We start from the raw sequence: 27,861 nt of genomic DNA, 5'->3' as shown, positions 1-27,861 counted from the left end.
TAGCCAGATATCCATTTCGCTGCTTTCGGACGAAGTGAGCGAGCACGGTGCGGCGATCAGTTCGCGTGGCTCGGGGCGGACAGCGGGCTGCATTCCATAGTTTCTCAGTGCCGCAATAGATGGCCTTCGGACCTGTTTTCCGTGCACAGCCACAACACCCAGCAATGGGAGCATCTCCTACGAACCGGTCCGGGAGACGCGATGTACAGAGGTTTGCGGTCTTTTCTTCAGGCTTGCCTACAAGCTCGCTTGCTGTTTGTTGTAGTGCACGGGAAAATCACCACATAACAGAATCCCAGTCCTTGGTTCGCAGACCTATGTCGGTCCGTAGAAAGTGGCTAGGATATTTAAAATATATGCGTCTTATATATTGGATTCTCTGTTCTGTACTTTAGATGAAGTCAAGGTGGATGAGATGGGCAGGACATGTAGCACGAATGGGGATAAGAGGAATGCATGTAGGATATTGGTGGAAAGAGACCACTGGGAAGACCAAGGCGTAGGTGGGTGAACAATATTAAAATTGATCTTAGAGAGATAGAATGGGATGGTATGGATTGGATTGATCTGGCTCAGGATATGGACCAATGGAGGGCTCTTGTGAGCACGGTATGAACCTTTGGGTTCCATAAAATGCTATGGAGTTCTTGAGTAGCTGCACATTTGGCCTCTCAAGAAGGGCTCAGCTCCGTGAGTGAGTGAGTTCTGTTTTTACTTACGTTTGTGGTATAGTTTAGAGAGCCGGCCTGGGAACAATTTAATGGCATAGGAAACAAATTATTGTATATACAGGAAATGGCGACACGCGGCAGTGTAGTTGGTTGAGGCACTATGCTACAAGCCGGAAAGTCGTGGGTTCGATTCCCGATGAGGCCATAACTGAAACATCCTTGTTTGTGCAGGTGCGGTGTTATTTTACACGGATTTCGTTTCACAAAACCACACCACTGGTTGCGCTCTCTCTTGCGGAGTCGCCATTTTCTCAACAATGAACACTGCACTGACAGCTATGAACACGTTCGTGACCTGTAAAGAGGAAAATAAATTTTTGAGTTGATCTTTCCATCATTGCTAAAGGTTTATTTCTATCTTCGTTATTTCCCGAATTGTTAAAGATCAAAATGCGTCAGACCTTTTGTAGACATCCTGTATTTTGATAGGAAGGACCTTTGGATGTAATCTGTAGGAACATAATGTGGTGGGTAGCTTCTCTCGCGTCTAAATAAGTGCGGCTTGAAGGACAGAGTCATTTTAAAATTCCATTGATCTTATCGAGAATCGAACCCGCGATCCTCCGGCCTGTAGCATAGTGCCTCAACCACGCCACCTCGTGCCCCTGTTTGAATTATGTAGCCAACAAATTATTCTCATCCTCCAACGTCAAATTAAACAATTTCTTTTTTATTGATATTTCCTTAACTGCGGCTGAAACCTACCGCCTTTTGCCGTTGGAATCTTGGCATCACAACTGCAGACTTCTTCAGAACACCTTCTCTGTGCCCCTGGCACATTGGCAGATTGCTTAACATGCGAACATGGTGGCGGATAACACAGAATTACTGGGCTTTTGGACTTTTTCCATCGTCCGGAATTCTAGGAAACGGAAAACACAACTTTTCGTAAACTGGATCTGTTCATCTTCAGTTGGGCCCCTTAGAAAGAGCTAATCTCAATCACTGGACAACTCCTGTCACATTTACCCAGCTATTTCAACAGTTCAGCGGGAGACAACAAGAAACGATAAAATAAAAATTGTGATAGACCACGCACATGCATGGAACTATGATAGAAAAAGAGGTATAAATTTATGCTAGAAACCAAGTGCATGTGCACGAATGCAAAGAAATTGAAAACATTGTGATGACAGGTTTCATGTTGTCTCCCGCTGAACTAGCCTAGTCTTATGCTGAAATAGCTGGGTAAATCTGGCAAGGGCTGTCCAGTGATTGAGATTAGCTCTTTCTAAGGGGCCCAACTGAGTAGGTTTCTACCTTCCTCACCTGAAGAAGGAAACAGATCCAGTTTCCGAAACGTCGTGTCTTCTATTTCATAGAATTCCGGACAATGGAAAAAGTAAAAAAACCCAGTAATTCTGTGTGCAAAAATACAGGGTGTTCAATCAAGGAGGAAACTTCGCAACACCGCTGACCGGGCCCACTATTCCTCACAGATTGCTGCTGTAACTGCAACTGCAACGGCGCGAGTTTATCAGCGCTAATGACTCATTCTGCTATCAGCAGTTACAGCAGCAATCTGTGAGGAATGTTGGGCCGGGTCAGCGGTGGTGCGAAGTTTCCTTCTTAACTGAACGCCCTGTATATTTCCGAGGGCCAGCGAACGATACAACATAACCCACTCAGTATTTACGAACACATGTTCACACCTTCTAGTATTTGCAGTTATTTGCATCCAGTGTACGTAGTGAGGGTTCTCACTTCAAACTGAACTTCCCTTGCCATTATTGCATGGGACGCAGGCACGTGAGCATGTCAGAGCGAATGGAGACACAATCCGGAGATAATGTCATCCGGACTGGTGATGCGGAATGTAGCCCTAAGAGAGAGAACACAAACAAATAGAAAATGTAATGATGTGAGTAGGTCTGATGAAAATAAATAACAAAATGTCACTGTAGAGCATTTATTTAAAAACTATAAAAATACAATGCGTTTATTCACCGATAGAAGACCCAGAAGTTGTGCTTGTTTTTGAGCGTGATAATGCAGGTTTGTCTGAACAGACAAGTGACTCCTCTGCCTTCCTAAATGCCGTACTCAACTGTGAACAGCATTTATCACGTTCCGTATTGTTTTACTGTATTTTCGTTGTAACCAAGGCAACGGAACTTATGTGAAGGTGACAGTCACAACTCCCTCCAGACAAGAGTAGGCAGGTGCAGAAGTTGTGCAGGGGCGGCGCCATATTGATGCAACTTGCATCAGCGTCTTGACGGTGACGCAAGGCATCATCATTAGTGTAGTTGTTAGTTATACCACAGAAAGATAAAAGAAATTTTGAAAGTAAATTCCTACAGCAGTTGGGAGCTCCGAGTTTTATGCTCATGTCTTTCTCATTAGGTCAGATCCGACCCAGTTCCTTCTTATTTTACCTGTATTTTTATGCATCTCTACATTTGAACCTTTCAAATCCGAATGGTTGCTATATTTACCACCCGCTTTAATACACTAAAGCTCTGCATTCTGCCCACACAGTGTATTTATGTGTTCCGTATGGTTCTCACAATAAGCAGCGGTTATTCCCCCAAACAGCATGAACCGGTTGGGCTTTGTGTTTCCTGTGAGGTACGGACTGGGTTTATATATATCGAATTACTTAGAAGAATTCAGTCTTTACAGTCTTACAGGTCTGTGTACGTGACGTGTGGCCTGTTGTGTGTGCGAGGTGTCAGGCCTCAGACTCCGATGTGTTTGCCCCATGCGAAAGCGGCTATGGCACCAGCTGTTTATGGGGCCTCGATTAATTCTGCAAGCTGCGGTGAAGGGTAATATTTTCAGCCCTTCTCCCGAGATTCGCACCCCAGACATGCACTGCGCTGACAGCTGTCACCATTCCTTTCTGCAACGAGCAGTACGCAAGGCACGGGACACGAGGGACGCAGGTTGTCTGCTGTAACAGCACCGTCTTTTGGCTGGGAAAACATAGCCAGTGTGCATCGTTTGCAGACGTAACACGTCTATAGCGATAGGAATTCAGCTTTAGGTTTTGATGGTCAGGAAAGCATTTTCTATCTTCTAGGGCATAACGGCGTGTAGTCCATTGAAAGTCAACCGACGTTTCGGAGAAAAATGGCTCCTCCGTCTTCAGTATAGAAGAATAAGCGAAGCAAGAAACCAGCTTACTCTTCGATCTTGAAGACGGAGGCGAAATATTCCTCCGTTTCAGTGCACAATACGGCATTGTATCCCGAAGTATAGAACTCTTCACAACCACAGCTGTGAATCCTCAGCCCTCAATGCAGTCAGCTTTGCGAGTTTCGGTCTACTCACCGCTGACTGGGGTGCATTTATCCACATATGAGGACAGACAGGAATGGATACACACGGGAACTTACACATCTGGGAAGCGCTAGTAAAACATATGCCTAGGTATGTTACTGAATTGTTGGGGATTATCAGTGTGGGTTTCGGCATGACCAGTCAAATTTATTATTTCGTCAGATATTGGAGAGAAAATGGGAGTACAGTGAGACAGTACATCAGCTATTTGTAGACTTCAAGAAAGCCCATGATCAGTTAGGAGGGAGGTATTGTACAATATTCTGATAAGAGTTTGGGATACCCATAAAACTAGTTAGGTTGAGTAAAATGTGTTTAAACGAAACGTACAGTAAATTCAGTGTAGGTAAACAGCTGTCTGATAAATTTCCTACCCAGAATGGTCTAAAACAAGGAGATTCTTTTTCGCCACTCCTTTTAAATTTTGCTTTAAAATGTTCCATTAGGTAGGTCCAAGGAAAGCAGGTGGGACTGAAATTAAACGGGACACATCAGCTGTTGGCCTACGCCGATGATGTGAATCTACTGGGTGATAATGTAGATACCATAAAGAAAAACACACAAACTTTAATTGACGCGAGTAAGGAGGTTAGTCTAGAAATAAACACAGAGAAAACTAAGTATATGTTGCTGTCTCGTCACCAAAATGCAGGGCAAAATCATGACATAAAGATAGGAAACAGACGTTTTGAAAATGTGGCACAGTTCAGATATTTGGGAATGATGATAACAAATCAAAACCTGATTCAGGAGGAAATTAAGAGGAGACTGAACTCGGGCAATGCTTGTTACCATTCAGTCCATTGTCTTCTCGTCTGCTGTACAAACACATAAAAATTAGAATATACAAAACTATAATTTTGCCTGTGGTTCTGTATGGGTGTGAAACTCGGTCTCTAGCATTAAGGGAGGAACATAGACTCAGGGTGTTGAGGAGAACATTTGGACCGGAGAGAGATGAAGCAACAGGAGGTTGGAAAAAACTGCATAATGAGGAGCTTCATAACTTGTACTCATCTCCAAGTATAATTAGAATGATCAAGTCAAGGAGTATGAGATGAGCAGGGCATGTAGCACACATTGAGAGAAGACGAACACATATAGGATTTTGGTGGGAAAGTCAGAAGGAAAGAGACAACTGGGAGGAACTAGACCTAGTTTGGAGGATAATTTAAAAATTGAACTTAGATAGGTTGGGTTGGTATGGGCTGCATTGATCTGACTCAGGGCAAGAACCAGTGAAAGGCTTTTGTGAACGCAGGAATGAACCTTCGGGTTCCATAAAATGCTATGTATTTCTTGACTAGCTGAGCAACTTTGCAGGCAAAGTGTGACATTAAGCACTGTCAGAATGTCCGAAGTTCTCTTACAAAATGTGGAATGTTTGTTGGTTCATGGACCTGCTAAAGACTGGACGCGCTGTCAGGGCGGAAGAGGCTAGGAAGTGTCCGGCTGAGCCACGCCGTCAGGAACTCAGTTGATTGTTTCCTTAATTTTGTCATAATACATAACAATGTATGCCATTTTGTGTGTATAACTGCCAGCTCATTTCGTCTTGAAAATTATGTCATCAAGATGCTTACCATCTCTTGCAGCGGCGTCTTACAATGTCGGGCGGCATTAGCACGATTTCACTTTCATTTCATGGCCCACTGATGAGTACCTTCGCTTTGAGGTAACCCCACAGAAAATATTGCATACACTGAAGTCAGGTGACCGAGCAGGCCACGGAAGAACACAGGAAACACTTCTCGCAGTATGAACCACATGGTTTGCTGGTTAAGTCCACGTGTGTAATTTCTGGTGCGAGGGAATTATGTAGCATGTGAACATAGCGACAACATGTCCGTCCTCCTCAGAGAGCCGTTGCTAGGTAACAACAGCAAACTTAGAATGCCTCATGCTGAATTAGTGATAGCGCTATAGTTACTTGGAGTTACGCTCTGTAAGTGTTCAGTAAATTCAAGTACCAATCCAAATCCCGTCTATAGACACTCAGTCACGTGACAGTATATATAACGGAACCGCGATAGCTCAGACGGTATAGTGACGGCTACGGGCTAGACGGCCGAAGTTCGATTTCCGGCAAGAGCAAGATAATTTTCTCTTCTCCACATCGACCAGTTCGTCTCAGGAGCCCAGCCAGCCTCTATCCAATGGGCATAGGGGATCTCTCCTGGGTGATTAAGCGGCCAGGGCGTGAAACTGATCTAGTTCCGAGTTCAAGAATGGTGGAGCTATACCCCCACTCCTCTGTACGTATTCATAGCGGCCTGCGCAGTGGCATGCGCAGTAGCAGGTATAAATCAGATGTTTGCCTTGTCTGCCTTGGATTCCGTCCTCTTGTCCCTAGATTAATGCAGGAATTGTACGGAATTGAGTTGAGTAGCTACGCAATTTGTAGAAATGTAACCTGGACCTGCAAATTTCACCGTTTCCCTAGAACTGTCAGACTTTCAGTAGGAACTATTTATGTATGTACTTCATGGGCCGACATGCAGCAATGCGACCAAAGTATCCAATAAAGACATACTCTCCGGTAGTTTAGAACTCGACCCTAATGATTACGCAATAGCTCACATCGTGATTTTTATGAGAAGGCTACGATGTATTGTCTTTATGTATTTATACTGTACGTGAAATATGCATGGCGCAGGAGAGGGGGCGGTCCTGGCACGAAGCACATATTGGCGTTTCCAGTTTCTGTGTAACTTTTCCTTGTTAAGCACCAGTACAAATATATACACTCTTATATTTGCACAGCCATTTAAGCTTAGCTCAGCGGTTGAACGTGCCTCTCTACGTCGGAAGGCTGCCTTTATTTTCCGAATCTTCTGCCGCAGCAGTGCGCGGGTTCGAATCCTGGCCCTTCTGTCACGCTCCTCTCTTTCTGAACTCGTCCAGTCGGTCCAGAAACTGTACAAATGTATCACTCACTCCGTCCAGCAACTAACACAGAGGAGAGTGAACGCTTGAAATTCCATTTTGTGTCGCAGGAAGCAGGAGCCAAGTTTACTGTTGCTGATGAAGCAGGCATGTTGCTTTGGTGTAGGTGGAGCCGTGTAGATATACTCCAAATGCTACGGGAGCGGATTGTGTGCTTGTGAAGTAGCTCATTGCACCATCGTCATGAAATTATTAGATCGACTTTTGAACATGTTTCAGGTGTTCATGCGCCGGCAGGAAGTTCATGCAGACGTTCATAGTCGTCTTCCGGCAGTTAGTCATGCCGCCTTTAATAGGAAAACTCTGACAGTAGACAAAATATTTACCGCGTTGGAACAAAACTCCCGACGAACGAACACCCCCTAAATACGTCCCCACATTCTTCTTCTTCTTCTTCTTCTTCTTCTTCTGTTCCTGTTGCTCCCACTTGAAGCGTGGGGCATCCACGAAACGCTTCGTTTCACTTCAGTGTCTTAATGTAAGAAGGTCGGTAGGACTCCTTGGACTCCTTGGGGATGAGCCCTTCGGAAGGTCGTTGCCTAACACAAATGGGATTCGAGCCCACGATCCCAGCGCTCGAGCGGGCGAAGACATTTCATGCTCCAGATCCCGCGGCCACTGTTATCGGCCTATCAAACATGTCTCTTTTCTTTTTTTCAAAATCACTACTGACAGCAAAACATATTCATTGTCAATAAAATAAACTAAAGGTAAAGTTATCGCTGTGACAGGCAGTGGAGGCCCATATGGTTGTGAGACGTCGAGGCTCCCACATTTTTTAAAACATCGGCTCACAGATGGCGGTGAAGTTATCAGCCTTACGCGCCGGCCGCCTTTTGTCTACAGGAAGATTCCTGGTAGAGCCCGAGTCGACCCAGGGCCACAGTGAGGCTGGAAGGGTCAAGTTAATATGAAACAGAGAGCAGAAACCAAGGCGGCAATAGCCATGCTGCCGCAGCGCCGGCTCTGAACCCAGTACTGCTCGTAAAGCGCGTCAGGCGCACCTCCGTTTGCGTATAACATAGCATCGAGACAATGCGAACGGTCAGCTAAGTGCGCCAGATGACTTGTTTCTTTAGCCAGGGTAGCCGAGCGGTCTAAGGCATGTACTGTCTTCGCTCGCTTGGAAGCCTGGATCGTGGGTTCGAATCCCACTTAAGGCATGGATGTTTGGTATGCGTTTATTCTGTGTTTGTGTTGCCCTCTGTTTAGGTAGAGGCCTTGAGACGAGCTGATGAGAGTCCTACTGTCTGTAAAACAATCAAAATGAAAAAAGAAAAAACCAACCTCAACACCATAGCGTATAAAAGGAACGGATTAAGTAAGTAAGTAAGAAGTTGTTTCAACGGTCATTTATATAAATTCACTGTTTCGTCAACTCCATAAAGTAGCGTGCACGACTTGACGGGCACGAGCAGCACCGCGCTCCTCAGGTTGCTGACGGCTGTGAGAAGTTAGAAAGCTCGTGTCCAGCTCCACCGTTCTTGAAATGAAAATCACAGCTTTGATATCAGTGCGACTTGTTTTAATTTCTTTTTGTGGGCATATTTGTTCCTCAAGAAAAAGGGAACGTGTTTAAGTTGACACCCGTACTCATTTGCACCAGGAGCAGATCCCAGCCGTCAGTTCTGCCAGNACAAGGTCAGGCAAGAAAGGGTCTGTTAAGAAGGCAGGACCTGACCTCCCGTTGAAGTGATACAAGCGGTTTACTTTTAGTTTTAGTTCGACACATCGCGCAATTTTTTATTTAGTCGCCCCCCCCCAGTTACTGGACAGCAAAAACAAGTTAGGAACGGCCACACAGCGTTCCCCACTTCAGCCCCATTAACTTGTGTATGCAAATATTGCTCTTATTGCTTTGCCGTAACATCTTCAGCTCCGGAAGATACTGTCTTCTCTGTAGTCCGTTGAAAGCCAGTAGAAGTTACGGACAGCATATTGCTTCTGTCTTCAGGGTGTAAGAATAAGCCGAGCATGAAAGGCAGCAAGAAAGGTTCTGCTTGCTGGTTTCATGCTCGGCTTCGACCCTAAAAATGAAGGTCCTATGTTCCTCCGAAACGTCGGTTGAATTTCAGTAGAGTGCACAACGTTATATCCCAGAAGATATGCGAGATCCTCAGTTCCTGCGTACACCTGAAAGTGTGTAAAATTATCCCCCTTAATTGCGTGAGTGAGGCAAAATATCTTCAAATATTTGAGCCGGCTGGGTTCTTTAAATTTCCCTGAACATTTAAAATGATAGCCCCTCTAATTAAGGGGTACTGAAGGGTGGACTGGCGGTGTGAGGGTAAGGCTTTGGGCAAGGAGGTGTGATGGGGCTGGAAACTACCCTATAATAAAGATCTAATCAGACAGAGGCCTGCTTGCTTCACTCCAAATGAAGCCCATCATGCCCAGCGTCAGTGGTGTGAGTGCCCAGGGCTGTGAAGTGTGCAGCACAGAGAGGGCATAGCATCACCGGTCCAAACCCCGTCTATAGTCACACTCACTTGAAAGTACTTGTTGTGTTCGGTCGCTAATGGATGCAAGGCGCCGAAATCTGTACTGATGAAAAGTGTTGACAGAAATATGTGTAATTATTACTATTCAAGTCTGGAAGCTGCGAGTATATGAGCCCGCTCCAACACTGGGATCCTGGATTCGAATCCCACCCAATGCATGGATGTTTGTGTGCGTTTATTCTGTGTGTTCTATGTAAAGTAGCGGCCTTGCGGAGGGCTGATCGCCCGTCCAGGGAGTCCACCCGATTGTGTATAGATTAAGATACTGAAAAAGCCCATTCTCTGAGGAAACTGCGTCACAAGAATATTCACACACTACACTTCCGCCCACAATGCAGCCCTCTTGTATCCCCCTCATCTTCCCGCTAGACCTGATGAAGGCCGTATAGGGCCGAAATCTGTACTGAGGGGTTGCAGTGTTGTGTGAGACTGCAGCAAGATGCTTCAGTGCAGTATTGTTCAGTCTGTATGCTTAAGGACCACATTATGCTTCACAATGTACTGTGCGGTCAGCGCATTTTTAGAACACCTTTCCATGAATCCTCTCCAAGGTTACTGGACTGCGTATCGCATTGCCTTCATGTCACGCCGCCATCTTGTCTGTCGGTTCCATATCCCAGTTGATGCTGACAGCTGACGAGGCTGTGTCCGTTGCCGAGGGTTTGCTTTCGTGTTGTATGGGCGGTATTTATTCAGGGGCCTCGGCGAATGCAGAGGAACGCTTAGCTCACACGACTGTGACGTCATCGTCAATACAGTTGTTAGGAGTAAGAAAAAAGTAAAGCTATCCCTGTAAGAAGAGGCTGTGAAGACCCATAGGGTTGTGAGACGTCGAGGGTCCCACATTATCTAGACAATCGGCTCAAAGATGGCGGTAAGGTTGTCAGCCTTACGCGCCGGTCGAGCTTTACTCCCCAGGAAAATTATTTAATTAATTCCTGGTACTCATTTCTGTTAGAGGCTGAGTCGACCCCAGGCCCATAGTGCGGCTGGAAGGATTAGGTCAAATGAAAAAAATCTAATGACCTCATTGGGACTTGAACCCGCGACCTTGCGACTTGTAGCATAGGACCTCAGCAACAGTTAGGAGAGCCGGCGATAATGTTCGTTCCTAAGAAATTGAGCCTGAAGTCGCGAGTGGAAGCAGTTAGGCCCTATTGCAAAGACAGCGAGACAGTCGGTTGGACTTCAGTAACAGTTGTGTCATTGTTAACATTAACAGAAAAAGCATTTCCAACTCCCAAGTATAAAACACATCAATATTCTACGTATTTCTTGTGAACCTATGTGGAGGTTGGGTGGAATACCTCCACCGTAGCCCTGTGAGTCGTATCAGTCGTTGGTTTTGTAATTTCGTTGCCTTGTAACGGACAAATTGTTATATTCTATATTTTGTGTATATATAATTGTATAGGAGACTCGTGATGTAGATGTAGTAAATTAATGTTAATCTGAAACGTAATAGTGTTAAATTTTGTTATAATCAACAACTGATTTTGGTATTGAAGATATAGGCACGTATATTACTTACTGATTAGTCGGTGCCTCATCTTACAAAGTATTGTCCGTTCTGCAGGGAATGATTCGATGATATAAAACATCAATCTAAGAATTTTATTCTTGTTTTATATTTTAACTTCTGTTTTATATAATTTGATTTACTGTATTTTTACGTCAAGTGTTTTATATAATTAATAGTATTGTATCAAATTTTAATAGTACTGCAGTTCAGTGGTGTATATATGTTAACCGTGTATTTGCCTGATGATGGCTACTGGTAGCCGAAACTAGGCACTGATCTTGATATTAGTTGTGTTGTGACGGTTGTTATAAAGAAGCTGTATATTGTAATACAGCAGGATGCATGAAATGAAAAATATGGTGTATTTGATTGTGTTTCTTCCCATCAGGAGATGTTCAAGTAAATTGATGGATATGAGGCTTTAACGGCGGTGACTATGAAGAAAGCAGTCTTCTGGGATTTGGCACCGTGTATATGTGGTGTTAACCGACCGTTAACCAGCCTGCTTTTACCGGTTCTCACGGTCTCTTCGCTTGCAGATTTCTTATATTTTTTCTTCTACCCTGAAGATGGAGGCGATACGTTCCTCCGAAACGTCGGTTAACACCACATATGCACGGTGCCAAATCCCAGAAGACTGCTTTCTTCAAACTGATGGATGTTTCGATGTGGCAAAGTTTACTACTCTAAATGCATTATCATTACTAATGTCATGCAAATTCTTACTTTACGAGCATAATATAATTTCTGTAATCACCTGAATCTGAAGGCTCTACTGAGCCTTACGTGCATGAGACCGTAAATCGTCTAAATATCGTTGAGTATACGCATGCGCGCGTAAAACGGAGTCCCACCATCAGTCACTCGCGGTTTTGTGACAATGAACTCGTCAGAGAAATGGCTCGTGTAATGGACTGTCATATATCATACACAAATTTAAATGTTGTAGCAGATGGAAAGTACGTGTCGTGGTTTTCTGTAAAGGAATTGTGACTGATGGGTTATCGGTTATTTAATGACTTTGCCTCCTCTGTCACGATACAGATGTACAGCGCAGCTAATGGCCATAAACCGGGGAACATGAAAACGTTTTCTCGTTTCAGCGTTCAAAGCAGACGGCCAAGAAAAGGACCTTATTTAGACGTGAGTGTGAGTACTTCGAAACCCAATCTGTGTAGCTGAGGGTATAGAAAGTTTCCATATATTAGATTGTAATTTATGTACAGGGTGTCCGGGTGAAAGGTACCCAAAATAGAAAGAATAATATCTCGGAAACTAATTACAATACATACCCGGTTTATGTCATCAGAAAGGAAAACTCGTGAGTTCTTTCATGTCCGACTTACGCGCATGCGCCGCCACGTTTCTGTCATCATGTTAGCAGTCACTTGGATAGAGAGATGTCTTGGAGAATGATCGGCAGAAGTGGACCAATCGCTTGGCCTCCTAGGTCGCCAGATTTAACTCCATTGGATTTTTTCTTGTGGGGTTATGTGAAGAACATTGTCTACCATTTTAAGATCAACGACCTTCAGCACCTGAAAGCCCGCACAATGGACGCTGTGGCTACGGTAACAACGAACATGCTTCAAGCCTGGCTATTTGTCATGCCACTAAGGGAGCCCACATTAAAATTTATTGATAAGGTTATATACTCACAGAAAGAAACCATTGATAGTTACCCTTTGTAATGATGTAACCAATTACTGTCTATAACAAATGTTTTACGAGATATAATTATCTTATTTTGGATAACTTTCATCCGGACAACCTGTATTGTAGCATACGTACATACCCGTTGCTATGTAACGACCGCGAAACAAACCAGACAACAGCTGCTGCTAGGTAGCGGTCCAACCAATGGACTGGTTGGAAAGCCGCTTTCTGAAGCGTGTGACAGAGCAGGAAGGAATGCAGCAGCCGTGTGACGGAGCAGGAAGGAATGCAGCAGCCATGTGACGGAGCAGGAAGGAATGCAGCAGCCATGTGACGGAGCAGGAAGGAATGCAGCAGCCATGTGACGGAGCAGGAAGAGATGAGCCGCGGGAAACATTGAATGGTGCATATTCATTGCATTATGTTTTGCAGCGTGTATTGTGCTGATGACCTTCCATTAAAACTCGAACGCTGTGAGCCTGAGTACGTTACTGACTTCGAAACCAGAATATGCATACCGTGCTCACAAGAGACTGCCAGTGGACGATATGCTCAGCCTCCCCGAATAAATGATGTTTCAAATTTCGGGTGAAAATTTTTAAGATTTATGGTTCGAGATTTATTTTTAAAACGGAGGAAAATGAATGTGTGTTCAAGACTTTGTCGCGAAAATGCAGGACAAAATCATAACATACTCGTAAATATATCTCAACCTGTCCTTTGAAAAGTTGTCCCTTTGCTGAACTAATTAAGCACTACGCCATGGAGACGTATGCGGGAGTGGATGTACAGATCCACAGCTTCTTGACTTGTCACTGTTTGGAGATAGGTGGTCAACTTCACTCCCCGGCCTTTTACCCCCGGGGAAAGAACCCTCACTACCCATTAGGCAGGAGGGTGAGTGGGAACCAATTTGTCGAGGAGAGGAGAACAGTTTTGCTCCTACCGGGACTCGAACTTCGAACTATAGGCCGTTCAGCCCTTAGTTAGTCGCTATACTGACTGAGCTACCCTGGCTCACTAAATACCTGGGAATGGCATCGTCGCATTCACGAATGTAATCAGCACGGGATCTGTCTGAAGCTTGTATCTAATGTTCGGTTTCGATGTCGCGTGGTGGGAAGGCTCCACAGCATCCCCAACGCAAAGACCGCTCCCTCCCAACAGCAGCCACTGCTAATGGCTGGCAAGAGTCAGGCGAAATTGTTGCACAAGAGTGACTCCAGCACTGGGAAACAGGAGCCCTGTATCGTACTGCCTGGCATAAAACACTCTTCGTTCACAAATGTACACATTTCTATAAAGATGAAAGAAAAGGGTGAAGCTGTCCCTGTAAGAGGCCATGGAGCCCCGTAGGATTGTGAGACATCGAGGCTCTCACATTTTCTAGACAATCGGCTCACAGATGGCGGTAAGGTTGTCAGTCTTACGCGCCGGCCTCCCTTTACCCCCAGGAATATTCCTGGTACACATTTCTGTTAGAGGCTGAGTCGACTCCAGGGCCATAGTGCGGCTGGAAGGATTGGGTGGATTGAAAATGCAATGAACTCGTCGGGAATAGAAACCGCGACCCTCCGGCTTGTAGCACAGTGTCCCAATCAGTTGCCCTACCGCGTGTTCCCGAGAACAGAACATAATGATTGCATGTGACACGGTGTGTAGGTGGCAGCACACAACAAACAGACATACGTGTACCCTACGTGGAGTTGTGTTGAGTTGATACGGCTTTTGTCGGGCCACAGACTCCGCTGGGACAAAGTGAGCTTTGCTGCTGATTGCCCTGTGTTGGTCTCACCATGAGCTGGGCTTGGAAGAGCTGACACGGTGAGTGTTTATTGGGAACGCATGGAAGTGGCCGCCTCGAGGTGCCCAGGAAAACAAAAACTGGTGATTTAATTAGACCCGCTGGAGGAGCCGGGTTTGCAGCCTGTGCACACTGCCGCGGGTAACGAAGGGCTCCCTTGAGAATCCGCTAGTAGCACAACTGCACGAAACATGGCCCCTTTTATACTTTGTCACAAGAACGCTGTTTCAGTGCAGTGGCCCGTATCCTAAGCCAGTTCAGTCCAGTACACGCTTCACATCTTATTCATTTAAAGATCCGTTTTACCTTTCTCTTCGCATCTAAGTCTAGGTCCATGTTGTCTCTTCAGGTTCTCCCAAACAGATGTTGCGTGCTACATGCCGCACCCATTCTGCTTGATTAATATTTGGTGATTTTGCAGTGTCTCCGTCCTCATGTTGTCAAGATACGAATTGTCCTGTGACTACGCGGTGCGTCTTGTAACTTCCCCCTCCTTACGGTGATTCCCCGCAAGTTGGAGGACAACCCCCTGCGTGCCACCGTCGGGTATTTGTACCCACATGGGTGGAAAACATTAGAATCGATCTTAGAGAGATAGGAAGGGGTGGTACGGGCTGGGTTGATCTGGCTCAGGATAGGGACCAGTGGAGGGTTTTTGTGTACACGGTAATGAACCTTCGGGTTCCATAAAATGCTGGGAAGTTCCTGAGCAGCTGCACAACTGACGGCTTCTCAAGAAGGGCTCAGCTCCATGAAGTAAGTTATTGCACGTGTATGCATATAACCCTTTTTCTTGTGGTTAAGACCTGTCTTCTTCATGTACCGCTGCAAGGTGCTCCTCCGAAATATGTAACTGCGAGTGCTGATGGATGTGTTCTGTAGACGTTCTGGCCAGACAGTTGCTTCCAGGAAAGGAATAACATGACATCATGGAATTAAAAAAATAAGTGTAATATCCTTTCCGGTGATTCGGGTTACCTTGCAGGGAAACAGACTTTGCCTTTTAAAGCGACACAGGGTGACCTCAGCCAGTCATATCATCTGCAGAGGGATCGTAGGAACGGCGTTCCAGCACAGAATCTTTTTATTTGACCTTGTTCTGCAATTCAAGGGAGAATAGAGCAACTTGACATGGAATCTGGTCACATGGCCGTATCGATAAATCTTGCCGTCGACCGTCGCGGCTCCATCAGTGACCTCACTGCACAGAGCTGACGACTGGAGACACCGGCACGTTGCGTCCGCCACGCCACAGCATACAGAAGTACGCGCTGTATGAACTGCCTGGAGACACCGGCACGTTGCGTCCGTCACGCCACAGAATGCAACAGTACGCGCTGTATGAACTGCCTGGAGACTCCGGCACGTTGCGTCCGTCACGCCACAGAATGCAACAGTACGCGCTGTATGAACTGCCTGGAGACTCCGGCACGTTGCGTCCGTCACGCCACAGAATGCAACAGTACGCGCTGTATGAACTGCCTGGAGACTCCGGCACGTTGCGTCCGTCACGCCACAGAATGCAACAGTACGCGCTGTATGAACTGCCTGGAGACTCCGGCACGTTGCGTCCGTCACGCCACAGAATGCAACAGTACGCGCTGTATGAACTGCCTGGAGACTCCGGCACGTTGCGTCCGTCACGCCACAGAATGCAACAGTACGCGCTGTATGAACTGCCTGGAGACTCCGGCACGTTGCGTCCGTCACGCCACAGAATGCAACAGTACGCGCTGTATGAACTGCCTGGAGACTCCGGCACGTTGCGTCCGTCACGCCACAGAATGCAACAGTACGCGCTGTATGAACTGCCTGGAGACTCCGGCACGTTGCGTCCGTCACGCCACAGAATGCAACAGTACGCGCTGTATGAACTGCCTGGAGACTCCGGCACGTTGCGTCCGTCACGCCACAGAATGCAACAGTACGCGCTGTATGAACTGCCTGGAGACTCCGGCACGTTGCGTCCGTCACGCCACAGAATGCAACAGTACGCGCTGTATGAACTGCCTGGAGACTCCGGCACGTTGCGTCCGTCACGCCACAGAATGCAACAGTACGCGCTGTATGAACTGCCTGGAGACTCCGGCACGTTGCGTCCGTCACGCCACAGAATGCAACAGTACGCGCTGTATGAACTGCCTGGAGACTCCGGCACGTTGCGTCCGTCACGCCACAGAATGCAACAGTACGCGCTGTATGAACTGCCTGGAGACACCGGGACGTTGCGTCCGCCACGCCACAGAATGCAGCAGTACGCGCTGTATGAACTGCCTGGAGACACTGTGCTACAAGCCGGAAGGTCGCGTGTTTTATTCCCAATGAGGTCATTGGATTTTTCAATTAATCTAATCCTTCCAGCCGCACTATGGCCCTTGGGTCGACTCAGTCTCTAACAGAGATGAGTACAAGGAATCTTCCTGGGAGTAAAAGACGGCCGGGCCTTAAGGCTGACCTCATTGTTATCTGTGAGCCGGTTGTCTAGAAAATGTGAGAACCTCGACGTCTCACAACCCTATGGGCCTCCACGGCCTTGTTACAGGGATAGCTTTACTTTTAACTACATTTTCCAATTCACTCACTCATGGTGCTGGGCCCTTCTTGAGAAACTGCCAGTTGTGAAGCCACTCAAGAACTTCTCAACATTTTATGGAACCCGAAGATTCATTGCCGTGTTCACAAAAGCCCTCCAATGGTCCCTATCCTCAGCCAGGGCGATTCAGTCTATACTACCCCATTCTATCTCTCTAAGATCCATTTGATATTGTCCACCCACCCATGTTTTGGTCTTCCTAGCGGTCTTTTTCCTCCTGGCTTTCCCATCAATATCCTACCTGTATATGCATTCCTGTTCTCCCCTTTCGTGCTACATGCAATGTTAGGAGGGTCCCTTTTCACCACGGAATGGCGCGGCCTCCAGATATGGAGCGTATCTGCGAATATATTGAATAAGCAGTCGCGGAAAGCCGACAATGGGTGGTCCTCCAGCTTTGGGGTTGGGCGTGCGTAAAAAATAAGCTTGTTACGAAGGATCACAAGACTCCTAGTACATTTTCTAATTAGTACAGGCAATTCACTTTGTATAAGTTGTCATATATTTTACTCTGCTAATTGGAATATGCGGCAGTCCGCACCGAGCCTGTGTTCTCCATGTGTCTGGCAACTACGCACACTGACCACTCTTCGGCGTCGAATTGTTTCCTTCTTCGGTTACGCAGCTTCATCTGCTGCTCTTGCCGCTGATCCAGTTCCTGTCACTTCTAATATCCTTACCCACCGGACTGTGGCTTTTCTGCGCAAGAAGTCCGAACTTGACCTGCCCATTTTAGGAAAGTTGTCATTCCTGTAGACAAAAGACAGGTTTGCAGAACGTAAAAGTCTTAAAAAGAAAGAAATATTAAATATTAATTTAGTATGCATAGAAATCCTGTTCACAGATGCTGCATCCCTCGCCTTAAAGTCTGTTACAATCTTTCTCACTGTTTCTACAGCCCCCTTGGGCCCTGGCCTCTGGTTTTCAGTTTCGTGATTATTTTACAGACGGTAGGACTCCTTGGGCGGGTGATCAGCTCGTCGCAAGGCCTCTACCTTCACACAGGCCAAACAAACACAGAATAAACACATGCACATACGAAACATCCGTGCCTTATGTGGGATTCGAACCCACGATCCCGGCTTCCAAGCGAGTGAAGACAGTACATGCCTTAGGCCGCTCGGCTGCCGTGACCGGCGTTGATGTAATTTGTATCTTGGAATATAATGCAAGCTCAGGTCACCAGATGCGCTGTTATATTACTGCACACATTTATTGCGCACTGTATTAATTGCACGCGGTCAGTGTCCTTGTGCTGTGCTTCCATAAGTTTTTCTCATTTCCTGTAGGCACATAGCTTGAGAGGCCATCAGCGTTTGTCACGTATCTTTCTCCACTTAACATTAATAACTATACAGGGCGTTCCAGTTAAAACGCAACCCTAACATAAAACTCTGTGTGCAGGTTTCTCAAAGATGTCCTCGGCGAGCGGGCTAATGTTGCGTCATCCGGTCAAAACTTTACTACCGACAAGAGAATTGCTGGGATTTCGGTAGAATTCGAAACACTTCCCAGGCATCTCTTTGGTTGTGCTTCAAGTATATGACATTTCCGTTCTCTTAGCCTTTCAGAAATTAAAGGCTGGGTCCTCCAGTTTCTTCCCATATGATGGGAAAGTGAAGCCGGTCACGGTAGCCGAGGGGTCTAAGGCATGCGCTGTCTTCGCTCCCTCGGAAGCCGGGATCTTGGGTTCGAATCTCACATAAGGCATGGATGTTTGGTGTGTGTATGCGTTTATTCTGTGTTGTGTTGTCCTGCATTTAGGTAGAGGCCTTGCGACGACAAAATGATTATGAAACTGAAAAATCAGAGGCCAGGGTCCAAAGGGGCTGTAGAGCCAGTGAAAGAAAGAAATGTCATGAAAGTGGAGACAAACACGAAACCCCTCGCTGCCTGCATGACGTGTGTGGCGGGAAATGAACTCCAGACAGAAGTCCGCGCACACACGGCAATACGTGTATAATGATCCTCAGGGCCATAGCGAGATGCAGACAAGAGCCCTCGATCTCTCGGCCTGTGCGATAGTCCGCATACCGAACTGCCCCTTGGCAGCAGCGCAACCCGCGCGCCCGCAGTTAATGAGCAGAGGGATTGCACTTGTACAGACGTTTTGTTTGAGCTCTCTTCTTCCAACGAAGTGCGGTGGAATTAAAATTCACATTAAAGCAATACCAAGAAACGTAATAGGTTAAAACAGGTAAATTTGTTCCTGTGCTCGACGAATTAAGCACTACGCCATGAAGGCGTGTGGGGGAGTGGATGTATAGATCCACATTTTCTTGAATTTGACACTAGCTGCAGGTGAGTGGTCAGCTTCACGCCCCTGTCGCTTCATTGGATAGGAAGTTGGGTGAACCCCAGAGCTGATCTGGACAATTTGGAGAAGAGAAAGTTCTTGACCCTGCCGGGACTCGAACCCCCCCCCCCCCCCCCCTGGCGCNTAGGAAGTCGCTATACCGACTACCCCACCCCGACTCCTACTAACAAATGTGCCTTTGGAATGTTGATGCATTGCTGTGTTCCCGGGCTTGATCCCTGTTACAGGAAAGCAGCTTTACAGAAAGAAGTGACTTGTTTAAGAAACATTTACTTTATGGAGAGGCTCGTAACTGAACCTGTCACCCACTGTTCATTCAGTAGACCAATTGAGTATCCTAGTTTCAGTTACTTTCGCTCGTGCCGACTAATCGGTTCAGAAGCGTAAGCTTACACGTTCCAAAACACACGCGTAGCTTCAGATATCGCGCCATCAGAACACAGAGAACGTAGCGCCGGCTGAGCGTGTTGAGCGAGGCTTCTGGAAACCAGTTTATCCAAGCAACACGTGGTGTTTGAGGGTGTGAAGTAAAGCTCCCTCTATAACAGGCCGTGGAGGCCCGTACGGCTGTGAGACTTCGAGGTTCCCATCTTTTGTTTTAGGCAATCGGCTCACGGATGGCGGTGAGTTGTCAGCCTTGTGCTCCGGCCGCTCTTTACCCGCATGAAGGTTCCTGGTACTCATTTCTGTTAGAGGCTGAGTCGAATCCAAGGCCATAGAGCGACCGGAAGGATTAGGGCAACTGAAAAATTCAATGACCTCATCGGGAATCGAACCGGCGACCTTCCTGCTTGTAGCATACTGCCTCAATCAATTACGCTACCGCGTGCCGCTCTTCGATGGTGTAGTTACTGAAACCACGTAAACATAGTCGGCTGGCCGCACACGGCGGTTTCCATGGCAACAGCATTTAGTGTAACACGTGTACAGCGGACAGGCTGCGAGTTGTTGGCGAAACGCATCCTTTGAAGTTCTGCTAGGTGCTTCAGGATGGAATAATGGGAACATGACCCATTTCGTGATGTAGTTGCTGCCTGTCAAAGTCCACCACAGAATTAGCTGCTAGAAACGCCAAGGTCACTTGTGGGAAAGTTGGGCTGCGCAGAAAAACCGACGGTACACTGTAGGTCCCGTGAAAACCTGTTTGTAAACATCGGTACGTCGCATCTGATAACGTCTACTGGCAGATATTTGATAATTTAAAGGCTGGGTTTCCCACCTTTACAACCCATAACTTGTACTCTTCGCCAAGTATAGTTAGAATACTCAAATCCAGGAGGATGAGGTGGGCGGGGTTTGTAGCACGAATGGGGAGACGAGGAATTCATATAGGTTATTGGTGGGAAAGCTAGAAGGAAAGGGACCAAGAAACCAAGACGTAGGTGGATGGACAATATTAAAATGGATCTTAAGAGAGATAGGATGGGGTGGTGTGGATTGGATTGATCTGGCTCAGGGTAGGGACCAGTGGAGAGCTCTTGTGATCACGGCAATGAACCTTCGGGTTCCATAAAGTGCTGGGAAATTCTTGAGTAGCTTCACAAGTAGCAGCTTCTCAAGAAAGGCTCAGCTCCATGACGTCATTCATTACCGGTCGCCGTGTATCGTCAGTTACAGCACGTAGATTGGTTGTGCGTTCACCCGACACGTTTCGACACGTTTCGACACGTACGATGTCATCATCAGAGATATATATTTTTATCTTACAAACTAAAGATAAGCAAAAGGTTATTGCCTCTGTGTTTACATGCTTTTGAACATTTCAGACGATTAAAAATGTTGTATTGAACCACATTAGGCGTGAGTACATCAGACGTTCCGAACAAGGTTTTATGTATTTTCGAACTTTATACGAGGGAGCGTCAGTAAATAGTCACAATTAGATTTGAAATGTACGAGTAAAATATGTAATATTCGAAACTGAACAAAAACAACATTTCTCGACATACCCTCAACCAACACTGATACACTTGTCCCATCGCTTTACCAATGCGCCGAAACCCACGGCATAGAAGTCTTTTGGCTGTTGGCTCAGCCACTTCCGCACCTCCGTTTCAACCTCTCCGTCATCGGCGAGACGCCTGCCACCAAAATGTGAACCGCTTTACGCGACAAACACTTCCCACCGTATCCTTTGCATTGAGCCCTTTTGCCCAGATGAGACACAACAGAATCTGCTCTTCGGTAGTATGCACCTCAAGCACGGTCGGCATCTGGACTACTGAAACCAGCCTCTGAACATGCGCATGCGCGTCTGCTACCTAGACTGTCATTAAGCTGGACTGTGCTGCTACCTAGTGATACACATAGAAAATCTGTTACATCCATTGCAGCTGTTTTACTTCCGTTTGTGACGTATTTACTGACTCCCTCTTATGTTTAGGGTTTCTTGTAAGTCGCCTTACATGTCAAATACTAGCGTACGTTTTCTCACGTGTGCAATGCAACGTAATGTGGAACAAAACACGCATGGCTACTTGTGTGCTGAGTGAACCCTCCAGATGTTTAAGATTTTTTAATCAATGTGCGAGTGGGGGGTGGGAGGGAGCCTCCGCTGCTTTGTATGGGAGGCGATTTTAGCGCAAATTACGCATCTCGAGCCGCTCAGGAAGGTACACGGCGTGCAAAGGGCTAAGCAGCTGGAAGACACAGGATGTTACGTAACAGGTTTGCCCATCCTACCTACCGCCTTGTTATTTCACTGTGGCCGGCAAGGAGAATGAAAGGAACTCGGGTGTACTGTGCAAGCTGAAAATATCGGTTTCATCGTAAGATTGCTTAATATTCCTGAAACTCAGTGTTCCTACATGAAGAGTACGATAACCAATTTCGTCCAGTAGCATGTACCGTTTTCCTCGCCTTTCCTCCGTTGCTCCCTCTTCACTAGAATACAAGGCAAGGGTACCTGACAGATGCTTTGGAAACGCGACACAGTCCAAATATTTGGGAACGGCAGTAACAGATCACAATCTGATTCAAGAGGAAATTAAGAGGAGACTGAACTCGGGCAATGCATGCTACCCTTCAGTCCAGAACCTTTTGTCCAAAAACATAACAATTAAAATATACAGAACTATAATTTTGCCTGTGGTTCTGTATGGATGTGAAACTTGGTCTCTGACATTAAGGGAGGAACATAGACTGAGGGTGTTTGAGAACAGGGTGTTAAGGAGAATATTTGGACCGAAGAGAGATCGACGGGAGGTTGGAGAAAACTGCACAATGAGGAGCTTCATAACTTGTACCCTTTTCCAAGTATAATTAGAATAATCAAGGCAACCAAGTCAATTTTGCAGACTCTGAATATTTTCCGAGATACGAACTCATTTACTGCTGCCCTTCAAATATATTGGCACTTCTGATTTTCGGCTGGGATCGGGTTTTCATGTCATAGATCAGTAATTTCTGGGGCACGCTATAGCATAGTTGGTTCAGGCACTATGCTGCAAGTGTGAAGGTCCGGGTTCCATTCCTGATGTCATTATATTTTCAGTTGACCTAATCCTTCCAGCCGCTCTATGGCCCTAGGGTCGACTCAGCTTCTAACAGAAATGAGTACCAGGAATCTTCCTGCGAGTTATGGTCGCCCGGCGCGTAAGGCTGACATCACCGCCATCTGTAGTCAGTTGTCTAGAGAAAATGTGGGAACCTCGACGTCTCACAACCCTATGGGCCTCCTCGGCCTGTTACATGAATATTTTTAGGTTTTTATCAGTGACTTTGTAACCTCGGAAGCGCCTCCAAGGCGGACTTAAAATCACGAAGAAAAATTAATTTCTTACTTCCAAATCCATGTGAGATAATTCTCTTTTAGCTGCATGTAATAATCTCTCACGTAAGCGGCTTTTCAATTACAATAAAACTTGGTTATAGCAACATCGATTTCTGCGACACCTTGTCTATTGCGTCAAATATTCAATGGTACGAACTAATTCCTCATAAAGCAACTGTTTTTATACCTTGCTTAGTACGACATGCACAAATGCATCAACCTCGTATGTAACGTCATTTTCATTCCTGAATTTCTCTGATATGGACATTGAACGTAATTTAGAAAGTGTGTATTGGGCAAGTAACATGAAACAGATGAAGATAACTGATTACTGTACTCGTATCTAGGTACAGTAAGGCACAACAATTGATGTAATCTACTGTAATTTGGTGAGTAGGCCTACCTTTAATATACAGTATTAGTGCGGTGTGTATTGTCAGTGAAAAGCGCTGTAATATGTCTTTGATATTATACATTTGGGCAATTCCACGTTAATGTTACGTTAGTCTGTACTTAACTACGTATTTCACTAAAAAATGCAACATTTTAACTCGGTTTTTGGTAGATTTTTACGTGAGTAACATAAGGCTACTGTGGAAGTGCCCATTTCGGTTACAACGACATTCGTTTATAACGACACTATTTTTAGGTCCCTTTGATGACGTTATAACCAAGTTCTACTGTATTTAAATGTTTAGATATCAATATTTTGGGCATTGTTCATCACGAAATACAAAAAAAAAAAAAATCACCGTGCAGCGTTTATTTTAAGAGTTTTTCATTTTTATTTTTACTCTCGTGGTGTGGTGCGTTGGGCCCCCGGCATAGCACCAGTTGCAACGTAGTTGACCACAAGCAGGAATGCAGAGGCGAGCCTAGAGCATTGCAATTGGGGGGGGGGGTTATGCCGAAAGCATATGGGCAGTTGTGACCCACGCTGCCAGGGTACTGTGGCTGTTGCACGTCCTCATAACCTCGTTATGTCCTTATCCTGCAGTTATTTCTACTCTACTAGCGTCAACAGTGAAGCACCAGGGCTAATGGCTGAACTTCAGCCCTCTGGACATTGTTTCGGGTAGGAAAAGTAAAGCTATCCCTGTAACAGGCCCTGGAGGCCCACAGGGTTGTGAGACGTCAAGGTTCCTACATTTTCTAGACAATCGGCTCAGAGATGGCGGTAAGGTTTTCAGCCTTACGCGCCGGCCGCCCTTTACCCCCAGGAATATTTCTGGTACTCATTTCTGTTAGAGGTTGAGTCGACCCCAGGGCTAAAGTGCGGCTGGAAGGATAAGATCAATTAAAGAAATCCAATGACTTCATCGGGAATCGAATCCGTGACCTTCCAACTTGTTTGAAATTTAGTGAAGTCACAGAAGTTTATTGGAATTATTTGAGATTTTCCATTTCGAATGGAGTTGCTGTTTCTTTGAATGTCATGTGTCCGTGATATTTTCAGTAACCCGCCCTGAAGAAGGAGAACGGAAGTCGCTCCGAAGGAGCATTAGACCACAGCGACATTACACGGCTGTGACTGATGAGCAGATAAGGAACTTGAGGACCACAGTGTTGGCTTGTTTTAGTTCACACTGTCATTTACCAGAAATGACTGATGAAACCCATGACGAATGTCAGCCATGATTTTCGGGATACCGGCTGAGATGCGAAAGGATCATTTCTTGAATGAAAGTCTGGAGGGTTCGTGCTAACTAAACTTGGGGATAATAATCTCGACAGCAGACATCGATAGATCGAGCTATCAGCAGACTTGGACAAGGGGTCTCGGTGGGTCCCAGCGTGCAACAAAGGCGACATTTCTTTTGGCCTGTCAAGGTCATTCCTTCACCTCCTCCCCCTCCCCCCTATTGCTGATCTGTAGGGCTGCGCTCGATACCTGCGCAACCTACAGCCCTGCTTCTTCACAAATAGTTCTCAGGGCGGTAGGAAGTAAGTGGAGGGCTGGAGAACGGATAATGACCTTGACAGGTCAGAGTAAATGCCCCAGAAGCCAGTTGTTAAACACTCTTACAGGGATTTTCACCAAGGGTTATGTGTCTTGGTGCAGGAGTAGGAAGAGCATGAGATGTGACGCCGTGTACTCCGGTAGAAATTGATCCAACTTTCGGAAGAACTTATTGTCTCCGTCTTCAGCATCGAGAGGCCGGCCAGACATTAGCGGCAGCAGACAGTAAACGCTTTCGGTTTTATGGAAATTAGTTCTTAATAGAACTGCCATAACAGCCGTATCGCTTAAAGAACTGTGTAAAAACGTTTACGTATATGATTCAGCGAGGTTGCCCTCGTTCCTTTACTTAGGCGGCTATCAGCAGAGAGTCGACCGAAACACGCAGTTCAGAACTTTACTTGAAATACTTGCCGGAGCCTTCTGTAGGGATAAACTTCTCAGTTACTTACACCAGTCTTCCTTGGTCGTTGCCACGAAACGGCTCATGGAATGCCACGGAACGCAGGACAGTTGAGGAGTTGTATTCGTGCATGCGTTGTTGGTCTTTATGCTTCCTCACACTTTTCATTCGCGCCATTCTTAATATTCTGCATTCCATGAAACTGGCTAACAGCATTTCAAGAAGGACTCATAATGACAGGAGTGCAAGTGAGATTACATTTAACTCTTGTGCCTTCAATGTGAACAGCATCGCCGCAGTTGCAGTTTAACACAGGAATACCGGCACAGCATCATAAGCCGGCAGGGTGAGTGAAGTTCCACTTCAATTACCTCCCCCCCGGCGCTGTAGCTCAGGGTGAGCTTTGACTTCCTGACCAATCTGTCCCCATTCTTCTATAGTCTTCATCTTTCCTCCCGATCCCTCCTTCGCTGAAGTCGATTTCCGTTGAATCCATTCATCCATCCGAGGATGTTTATCTGGATTCTAAACAATTTAGTTTTTACCTGTCCTGCATGGATGACTCTACCAGTAGCTACGCCACCGCCAGCATAGCTCTCGGGGTCTCAGGAGCACTCAAACCCTACCACCATCGGTGGGGCTCTTCAATTACCGCAGTTTGTAAATTGTCTCTAAATGCTTATCAACGGAATAGAATTCACAATGCGGCACGCTAGGACTCGAACTTGCAGTGATATATCAGTGTTCCGCTGTGAAGCGCCAGTGTTCCGTTATGACCGGTCAGTGTTCCACTGTGACGCGTCAATGTTCCGCCATGACGCGCCACTGTTCCATTATGACGGGTCAGTGTTCCGCTGTGACGCGCCAGTGTTCCGTTATGACAGGTCAGTGTTCCGCTGTGACGCGCCAGTCTTCCGCGGTGACGCGTCAGTGTTCCGCCATGACGCGCCACTGTTCCATTATGACAGGTCAGTGTTCCGCGGCGACGCGTCAATGTTCCGCCATGACGCGCCACTGTTCCATTATGGCGGGTCAGTGTTCCGCTGTGACGCGCCAGTGTTCCGTTATGACAGGTCAGTGTTCCGCTGTGACGCGCCAGTCTTCCGCGGTGACGCGTCAGTGTTCCGCCATGACGCGCCACTGTTCCATTATGACAGGTCAGTGTTCCGCTGGCTAGCTTACGTGCGAATGTTGATATGCCTCAGGTACCTGGGCTTGGTGGGCGTGACGCCGCAGCTGCAGCAGCACCAGCCGCAACCCGCACCTGAGTCCACTGAGCCACAGGAAGACCCACAGCTGGCAGCTGCGCGAGCGCTGTGCAGCTCCCTGCCAGGCCTGGCGGCGCAGCAGATCGAGGTGTGCATCCAGCACCCCAGCGCCATCCGCTCCGTGTCCAATGGCGCGCGCAGGGGCATCCAGGAGTGCCAGTACCAGTTCCGCAACGAGCGCTGGAACTGTACGACGCGCAACGATGAGCAGAGCGTCTTCGGCTACATCCTGGAACGCGGTAAGTGCACAAGTTGGGCAGAAACGGGAAGCGCCATGCAGCTCTCGCTCTTCCAAATGGACTTTTGTTTTCGAAATATAATTCTGGATTGATCCTCAGTCTTCCTCATTCTAGCCACATGCCCAACCTATCACGAACTCCTTGATGTCGTCACATTAATACTATTAACTAGCCTCTCGAAGTTTCTTTTTATTCAATACTTTACTTTGTCCACTGCTGCTGAAGCAGATTTCTTTTTGAGAAACTGATAGTTTCTCAGCTAGTCAAGAAATTCTCCATCCCTTACGGGACACGAATGCTCATTATCGTTTTCACAAGAACCCTGTACTGGATCCTAAGACTAGCCAGATGAATCCGGCCCACACAATATCCTCTTTGCTTACGATTAATGTTATCCTCCCATATCCGCGGGCGTGTCGCGTGTGGTATTTTGTATATTTCTCTTCTCAGCCTGAACTTCGTAGTTCTGAGGGCCACCTTTACGGTCACTTCAAGGTATGAGACTACTTTCCATACCAATACAAAACCACGAGCTAAACTCATAGCATTCTGAATGCTGGATGAGGCGGTAACAGTTTTGCACCTAATCACTAAAACAGCTTCCACGTCTTCCTTTCATCAGACTCATCGCACGCGTTTCTAGATCCGTGTACATCCACGTCTTCACTGGTCTGTAGAGGAACTGCCGACGGCTGTGGTGAGCTCGTGTGAACAGAAACCCACATTAACACTTTTATCTCGGATGTGGTTGCGAGGAAAACATGTAAACCACAAGCGTGCACCACATTTCATTTATTAGCATTCCGAATTATTTTGTAAGGTTTAATTTCACAGTGGTTTTGTAAAATGAAGGAGGCACGAAGT

General features: G+C 46.5%; 1 protein-coding gene across 2 annotated transcripts in view; it reads left to right on the top strand.

The window, feature by feature from the left end:
* LOC111867320 (protein Wnt-16) overlaps positions 1-27,861 on the top strand; it is a 75,747-nt gene that overhangs the window by 13,651 nt on the left and 34,235 nt on the right. For both annotated transcript variants that reach the window (XM_023857064.2, XM_023857063.2), the window contains exon 2: positions 26,696-26,997. In XM_023857064.2, the coding sequence (XP_023712832.1) occupies positions 26,696-26,997 (302 nt within the window). The remainder of the gene's footprint in view (positions 1-26,695; positions 26,998-27,861) is intronic.

The sequence above is a fragment of the Cryptotermes secundus genome, unplaced genomic scaffold (assembly GCF_002891405.2).
Source record: "Cryptotermes secundus unplaced genomic scaffold, Csec_1.0 scaffold1964, whole genome shotgun sequence".
Lineage (NCBI taxonomy): Eukaryota > Metazoa > Arthropoda > Insecta > Blattodea > Kalotermitidae > Cryptotermes > Cryptotermes secundus.
This window is presented reverse-complemented; position numbering and strand designations above follow the sequence as displayed.